This window comes from Miscanthus floridulus, chromosome 10 (genome assembly GCF_019320115.1).
Source record: "Miscanthus floridulus cultivar M001 chromosome 10, ASM1932011v1, whole genome shotgun sequence".
Classification (NCBI taxonomy): domain Eukaryota; kingdom Viridiplantae; phylum Streptophyta; class Magnoliopsida; order Poales; family Poaceae; genus Miscanthus; species Miscanthus floridulus.
This window is the reverse complement of record NC_089589.1, coordinates 90176175-90184977: the sequence shown is the minus strand read 5'-3', so window position 1 is coordinate 90184977 and position 8803 is coordinate 90176175. Positions and strand designations below refer to the sequence as shown.

General features: G+C 46.1%; 1 protein-coding gene across 1 annotated transcript; it reads right to left on the bottom strand.

Annotated features, from left to right (window-relative positions):
• Positions 1 to 2276: 2276 nt before the first annotated feature.
• LOC136485067 (omega-hydroxypalmitate O-feruloyl transferase-like) lies at positions 2277 to 5674 on the bottom strand. Its single transcript, XM_066482016.1, has 3 exons — positions 5473 to 5674; positions 4821 to 5306; positions 2277 to 3348 (listed from the first exon to the last, which is right to left on the bottom strand). Exons 1-3 carry the CDS (start codon positions 5473 to 5475, stop codon positions 2485 to 2487), a joined length of 1353 nt encoding a protein of 450 aa, XP_066338113.1. The 5' UTR covers positions 5476 to 5674; the 3' UTR covers positions 2277 to 2484.
• Between the last annotated feature and the right edge of the window lie 3129 nt (positions 5675 to 8803).

Below are 8803 nucleotides of genomic sequence, written 5' to 3'. Positions count from 1 at the left end.
TTGTTAGCATCAAACAAGAAAACACACAAGTATGTATTTTCCTATTAGCTATTAGGATGTGGTCAAGGAGTAAAGTCACACACTCTCAAGCGTCTTACCACGGTCTTACAAGTGTTCTTACCAACGCAGTAGGCGGTGCAATCGATGGATGGTTGTGATACCGTTGCAGCTTGAGTGTAACAGTTATAAGGCGAACATGTACTTGGTCAGAAGAAAGTGGAGCTTGGACAGGCACAATATAGTAGCAAGGAATAGCAATAATTTAATTCAGAAATTACAAGATTGAAAAGTAGTCCCAAGCAAGTCTATGTCGTTGGCTTAAACTCGTCCTGGACCTAGTTCAAGCAAGCAATACAATACAACTCAGCACAAGGACTCCAAATGATGCAAGCACTTCTAAACTTTTTTTTACTTTCTTTTTCTTTCCTTCTTTATTTTTTCTCTCTTTTTTTAGGTGTGGCTTTTTTTTTCTTCTTTTGGTTTTTGCACCTCTTTGCCTTTTTTTGCCTTTGATTGATTTTTTTAACCAGATAAGTGCCACAATACAATCTTCAAATATATCCTGTGGTACAATGCAATTAGAGTTTAATTTCTCTCTGATATGATGCAAGACTCAAGTCCTAGGATATCAAAAAGCAACACGATATGTGCTTCCAAAAGTAGCTCTCCAAAGTCCAACGTACATGCTAAAGAAGAAACCAAATTGGACTTGATATCTATTAGATAAGGAATTATGCAAATCTTCCTATTTCTTATCTGCTCATGTACAACTAAACTTTCCTTTTCTTTTTTTAGCAAGATGGCACAACGCATCTGTACTTTCTTGACTAACTGTCAAACAAGAAACCAATCTAATATGTGTATACAGGACCAACTCCACCAAACTGAGAGGAACAAATTCGAGAAGAACTAGACTTTGACTTGAATAAACCAACTAACACAACTACACACAAGGAACTACCATTCAATAAAGCAAACTGAAATTAAAAAAATATTGCGATGGCACAAAGGGGATGTAGGATAGGGAATATGTGGTAGTTTTTTTTTTTTTTGCTTTTTGTGGACTCTAGGTAATGAAAAACAGATTTAATCTAATGAGAAAAACACAGAGATATATCTAACGAGCAACTAGTTCTCTGATACCACTTGATGTAGACAATGCCCGATCTTCTGATAGGTATGATAACTTTGATTGGTGGAGAACTCAACGTTCACGATCTAGACTTCGAACCAAGTTTGATTCGGACCCCCACAACCCTAACACCACTTCTCCGTTGGTTATCAACCACGTGAATGCGATTGACCTCACCGAGAAGGCTTTCCTGCAAGCGAATCGAGAACACAAGCAAGAACGGATAAACGCAATCTAAAAATACAAATAAATATGAGGCTTCTGAATATGAAGAGGAGTTCTAGTCTTTATTCGAAAGGACTAATCGCCACAGGCGAACAAGATCAAGAACATGGGACCTGGTTTATCAGCAAACGATCTTGGCGATACAGTTGTAGCAAACAATGTATGTTTCACATTGAAAATAAGAACGCAGCAAAATCCAAACCCTAAGAAGAGCGACGGCTGCTAATTATAGAGCCTTGGACGTCACCCCCCTGGACGCACCCCCTAATGGGCTCTAAGACGATACATGGCCCAACGGACCAAAAGACGGTGTCGTAGCACCCTTGCAGATTCTGGACCCTAACTTGTTTCGACGATTCCCGCTGACTCTGTACTAGTTTTGACGTGAAACCAAAGTCATTGGTTAGCTTATCAAATTATCTTTCCATCCATATGTGGATCATCGAAAACGGAGTCTGTATGCGCCCTGGGAGTTGATTTTACTCGGGACTGCTCCTGGATTCCTGGGTGGACTCAAATTTGATTTGGGCCTCCACCTTGGCGACTCGAACCAGATAAGTTTTGGGCCTCCTTCTCGTTTTGGACACCCTTGCTGGTGTCCTCGGCCTCTATGTGACTCTCCAAGCATGGTTGGATGCATGGAGATCATGTCCTCATCAGTTCCCCATGGAGTAAACCTCAGTATCACTGACTATTGAATAGTACTGAATTTTGTTCAGTATAGCTGTTTGGTATAGTACTAGTATTCTACACCTAGAGTGTAGAATAGCACGTGTACATAATATATAGTATATTTTTATATTTTTTGTAAAAAAATATTTAAAAATACCATTCTAGGGACTAGGAGTATAATAAAAACAACATTTACTATTTTCTCATTTAACGTGAACCATTTTTAATAGAACCACTACATCGGACAACAAATTCTCATACATAGTAGTACTATTATTCCTTATAACACCAACATATAACGAATATTAACACACTCCCGTAACGAACACAGTCGTACGTACTATATAAAGTATAAACCCGTGCAGTTCATCAAGAATAAAAGCACCCTGCCGTGTCCTTGCGGCGCTGCCGTGTCCACGGAGAGAGCTCCTCATCAGTCATCACTGACCGATCAATCATATGTCATCCATGAGCTCTTGGAAGGCGTCCATGGCCGTGGCCGGCAGGCCGAGGAGCACGTTGATGCTCTTCCTCTCCTTGCCGTGCGCGAGGAAGAGGATGACCTCCTTCTCGGGCAGCGTGACGGGGCCCGACATGACGGGCTCGCCCCACCCGAAGTCGGCGCCGTGGAACTCGAGGCGTGACCACGTGGTGATGAGCAGCGTGGACGCCAGCGACGGCCTGGCCCGCGTCGCCTCGAAGTAGTCCACCGCCGACCGCATGTACTCGTCGGTGACCATCCGCACGGCGTCCTGCACGAGCCCCGCCGCGCGCGACACGGGCGCGGACAGCAGCTCGCCCGCCGTGGCCAGCGCGTTGGTCAGCACGATGCCGTTCCCGAAGTAGCCCCGCGGGAGCGGCGGCGCGAACCGGCGCCGCCCGTCCACGGCGAACAGCAGCTTGGTGCGCTGCTCGGGCGCCAGCCCGAGCGCCGCGGTGCGGGCACGCCACACCAGCCCCGACAGCGCCTCGAAGGTGGTGCAGCGGCGGCCCCCGTCGGCGAGCGCGAGGCCCCGGACGCGCTCCAGCCGGTCCGGGTCGAAGCAGAAGGAGCGGTACCGCAGCTCCTGCGCGCCGTAGAGCGCCGCCGTGTCGGACACGTCGGGAATCTCGGCGAACTCGTGGTGCGGGAACGTGTGCACGGGCGGGTCGCGCGCCATGAGGACGCTGCGGTCCAGGAACGGCGGCACCGTGAGCTCGGCCACGCCGCGCGCCGTCTCGGCCCACGAGTTCACGAACTCCATGGCGCCGATGCCGTCGAACATGCAGTGGTTCATGGCCAGGCCCAGCGCGAAGCCGCCGCACCTGAACCTCGTCACCTGCACATCAATTAACCCATGGTAAAAAGACAAGTGTGGTAATTTCGCATCACTGGTTACTGGCAAATTTGAACAAAATCTGGAGCAGATGCCGGATGACTTCGAATAGTTCTAAAGCGAGTGTTTTTCGACTAACGAGCAAACAGTGCATGATCTGAACCCAGTTACTAGGTAGTATGATTTGACCCATGAGTTGGTGAATAATTGATCATGCGTTGGTTACTTTTATTGACATCATCATATACTGTATTTAGGTAAAGGTTGGTCATCTAACACTGTACCAAAAAAACACAAATAAAGATAATGTTCGCTAATGCTGAAATTTGGCTTACGTTGATGTTTATGCTGAAATGTTGTAAGAGAAAAAACATTATTCCATAACTGAAAAGTAGTTCGGAATAAACTTAAGCGAACAGGGCAAAAGTCAGGCAACAAAAGTGCTTGAGCTGTCTCATTCTAACAGGAAAAAACAATCAGACTATGTGGTGGTACTCTACGAGTATAACCACCCCTACCTTTAGAGTTCAGATCAACCAATTTATTGACAAAAATCGTTTAGAGTAACAAACACTAACCCGTACTCCTAGCTAGAAAGGTTGCAGCTTGCTGGATCAGGTTACAAACTTAAAATCAGTACTAGAGTCGTCATGCATACACAGGTGTCCACGCAACGATTTGAAACAAATCGAGGAACTTGCCCGTGCTCCAAACGAGGCCAAGTCCCAAAGTGGGAGTGAAAGTTTCCATGTCCGCTCTCCTTTTTTCTATAAAACCAAAGAGGCATCTCATCTCATTGAATACATCTTCCAACTGACCAACAAGCCCTATCCCCTGCCGCCCATCCAACCACGGCTCCTCTGCTGCAAATTCACGCGGTCGCAGTAAAAGCAACACGTCCACCTATGCCGCCATGCGCGGACAAGCTATCAGCTTGTTCGGGAGGCCGTATCGTATCGTGGATTATTTACTGCTGGCTGGTTTGGTGTGAGAGAAAAACACTGTTCCCGGCTGGAAATTTACGATCGTTTAGAGCAAGTATAATAGCAGGCCGTAAGCCGATTAAATGTTGAGGTGGAGGAGAGAGGGGAGGAGAGAAAGGAGAAGCGGGGCTGTAAGCTTACAGCCGGCTTGGGCACAAGAACCAAGAAAGTTTGTGAGAGAGACAAGTAGGCCATGTATTAACTGTAAAAAGCTAACTACTATATGAGTGGGTTTAAAGAAGGCTGCAAGAAACTTTACAGCCAACAAGCCGACTGTATTATTAGCTTTACGAGCAAGCGAACAGGTCTAGCTGGCTCTTCACCTCCCTCCTCCGACCCCTTTCGCCATTTTAACGGCACGGGCACGGCTCATTGGTGGCACGGGCATGGAAACCCGGGCCGGGCACCTCGGTCGCGCGCCGGACACCCAACCGCAAACGTGCAAGGAGCAGTTAATAACGTGTCTGGTGTACTAGGACTATAGGTACCTACCTGCGCGGTCATGGGGGGCATCTCGAGGATGTGCTTGGCGCCGGGGACGGAGTAGACGAGCTGGCCGAGCGCGGCCGGGTCGGGCTTGGTGAGGTCGCCGACGTCGGCGAGGTCGCAGGCGGCGTCGGCCTCCACGAACACGGCGCCCTCGCCGGTCAGCTCCACGGTCAGCTTCATCTCCGGGCTGATCCCCAGCCGCCCCGCCAGCGGGTGGTAGTGCACCAGCACGCGCGCCAGCGCGTCGCGGAGCGCGCCCGCCACGTCGCCGTCACCCTTGCCGCCGTCGCACGGCTTGTAGCAGTACACCGTCTGCACGATCACCGCGATGTTCTGGTCCAGGTTCGACAGGTAGTACTGCCCGCCCGTCGGCGTCGCCTCGGCCGGCGCCACCAGCGTCGCCTCCCCGCGCTTCACGCTCATCAGATGCTTCTCGCCCGCCGCCGGCGCCACCACCGCGGCGCCGTTCTCCTGCTTCATCTCGACAACCTGCGTTCGTTGGTCACGCAAAGGAAAAGGTGACATGGCAACAAATGGAAGCGTCACAGTCTCACAGACATGCATGTTTGCAACATACTGTATGATTGGTATGCATGTTTGCAGACGTAAGCTACGAGAGACTAGAGCAATTAAGCTGATGTAGCATGTCACTCACCATGGATGACGATGTGGGTCGTCGGAGAGATAGATAGTGTCTGTGTGTGTGGGATTATCTCGTAGAGAGAGAGAGAGAATGAGATGAAGAGAGAGAGAATGAGATGGAGAGAGAGAGAGAGAGAGAGAGAGAGAGTGAGAGAGAGAGACTGGGGTTTGTGATTTGAGTAGAGGGGTTCTGTGGGAGCAGTGTTTATATAGCAATGGCGCCGGCTTAGAGGGGTTCTGTGGGGGCAGTGCTTATATAGCAATGGCGGCTTGCTTCAACTTGAAGGAGTATACGTCAAGGTCGTCGGAGGGGCCGATGCAAAACTGTTGGGGTTTGGAGGGGTTGCATAACTACCAATGTTGCTCTGTCTCAGATTTTGTACCGGAGAATCTGCAGAAAGTGAGAGTATTCTGTCTACACCAAATCCGTGACAACGACATTGTTAATTTATTTGTACTGTAGGTACCGACTCCACGTAAAATAATAAAACATTAACGAACTGGCATACATGTTATTTGGACGACTTATCACTTGGAGATTTATGCAACAATTATATCATCTGATTATCGCTTCTAATATGTTTTGGAATCGCATACTATGACTAGAGTGTGCTGTTCAAAACATGATCTCGTGTTGGATTTTAAATCGTGCTGGTTTTGGATTGGCAAACGTAGTCGTATGTTGGATATCAGCCGAAAATGTGTACTTAGACTGCAAGGGTGAGATCATGAGATGGAAGAGTGGCATGGGATGGGATGGGCTGATAGATGAAGTAGTGGGGAGAATTTTTTTATTTTAGTATTATATATAGAATTATTGATACATATTTTTAAGGGAATTGTGCCAGTAAAATCCTTTTATTTGAGATTGACAGTACTACCGAAAGCAGATACATATTTTCAAGGGAATTGTGCCTGTAAAATTCTTTTATTTGAGACCGGCACTACTACCGAAAGCATTTGTAGAGATACCTCCTTTTTTCTTTTAGGGGTTGCTTAATCTAAAACCGCCTCTAAATAAGGTTCCCGAAATGAGCTGCCTCTATAAATATATTTATAGGAATGGTTGGTTCAGCCGTCTCTATAAATGGTCCTACTTTTTAGGCCGCTCTATATCTAGCCATCCTGACAAATCGATTTCTAGAGACGGCTGGATCTAGGGCCACCTTTAAAAATGGGCGTCGAACAGTAACACTCGTAAGTCCTGACATATTGAATTCAATTTTCTCAAACGATCTCGGATGGAGAACCATCAAAATGAAAGTTGTAAATCTCAGAAAGTCATGCAACTTCGTAGTTGACAACATTTTCATTGGAATTTGTTTAGGGTCTCAAATATTCATTTCAAAATTGGATTAGGATAAAATGAGAACGACGAATATCTAATAGAACACAAGTGATTTATGAGTGTAGTAGTTAAGGGATATATGCACAAGGCCAGAGTTTGTGGGTTCAAATGTGGGGAAAATCGTGTGACTTATGATTTGCCACGACGAGCACATCAGGCTGCCTGGTGGGGTCTCCTAGGAATATTTTTTTGCTATTTTTAGACCTAAATATATGAGTTTTGGGCAAGAATTTCTAGAGGCATCAGGTTTTTCAATCACCCCTACAAACATCCAGTCGTTCCTCTAAATTAACTTTTAAAAACGCCTTGCGAGCCACCTCAAGAAATAGTTTATTACTAGAGACAGGTGGATCCATACAAACTATGGAGAGCCGCTCCTCGAAAGTCTTCCACCGAGACTGAAAAGGCAACAACTTCAAAAGTAGTCTAAGCCCAGCACATTCAAGGCGATTTGGAAAACCAAAGCTAGACTAGCAAGGTCGAACACACGACACCAATGCGAATTTCACATTGAAATATTGGAATATTTGACCGGAGGTTGTAATTCATTGTAAATTTTAATATTTTCCAAGTTAAAACAAATGAAGAAGCCATGTCGATTTCGAAGGATTTTATATACAAAAGAAGAAAAAAAGCAAACCATTAAACTAAAAGATGCTGTCCAAGAGAGTTCCCCACGTAGCAGCACTGCACGGATACAACTATAGAAGTGGCCAACTGGGCCCACCAGTCGGTCTGCGTTCCGTGTCCCGACGGCGACGACCGCAGTGATGGCGTTCGGATGGGAGGTCGCGCTCGCGCAGGGTTCTGTTGGGGGTTGGGCACTGGCCGACTGCGTTTGTTGGAGACGTTGGCCAACCAAACCTGAGCTTGACCTGACGGAAACCACGTTGGCAAATGGCAATGCGTGCAAGATAAAGGCTGCAGCTGAGTGCTGAGTCCGTAGAATGTTGCTGAACTCTGTTATATCTGCCTAGCGTGTCGTGTCACGGTACTACTCTAGCTTAGCTTGTCACTACCAAATAAATTAACTATTTTTACTGTCGGTTTGTTCTAATTAAAACTATTTAAATCTAATCAAATTATGAAAAAATGCAGCGGTAACATCAAATTTGTTTAGTGGAATCCTCCATCTTAGAGACCATTTATTTAAAATTGTTGATGTTGAAATCAAAGTTAGATAAGTTTCACCTGGAACAAAAAAAAGTATGGATGATGCAGCATTAAGTAATGAGTGAAAACCGCCTGAATGGACTTAATTTACACTAACAGTTAGTTTAAGAGCACTAGATTTACACTGTAAATCTATACGACTTGCACTGACGATGTTTCTCAGACCGCCACTAGTGCATGTGTATCTCCACTAGTGGGTCATAGCAATAGTTCCACACACACTAGTAGAGAAACGATTTTTTGATCTACTTTGAAATTTGGCTTTAGTCCTGATATTTTTCGCACCGGGAACTAGAGAAACCTTTAGTCCTGGTTGGTAGCTCCAACCGGGACTAAAGGTCCCTACCCAACGGATACTGTGGTAGGCTTTTACTGCAGGGGACCTTTAGTCCCGGTTGGAGCTATCAACCAGGACTAAATGTTAACTTTTACCCCCGGCTGGAGGCTCTATCCGGGACTAGAAAGGGACCTATAGTCTCGGTTGCTGTCTCCAACCGGGACAAAAGATCCCCTCGTATATACCCTTTCTTCCTCCTCGAGCCTGAGCCACTTCGAGCTCAGTGTTCTTGCTTCATCGCCGGCCTCTCTTCTTCCTCATCGCCGGTAATCACAAGATTTCTTCGATTCTTCGATTCTAAAGGTTACCAACTTTATACTCTCATATTTTATCAGTAGCATATCTCATTTTGTGGACTAGATATATGTGGTTTTTTATAGTGGATTTTTTTTATTCGTAAGCCATTTAAGCTCAAAATCACTTTAAAGTTTGCATATTTGGATGAAGGAAGGTTAAAGTAGTTATTCAAAACTAGTATTCAACTTT

Coding starts and splice junctions, on each gene's coding strand:
- LOC136485067 (XM_066482016.1), bottom strand. Junction 3,349..4,820: donor TGCCCCCCATGACCGCGCAG/GTAGGTACCTAT, acceptor ATTGATGTGCAG/GTGACGAGGTTCAGGTGCGG.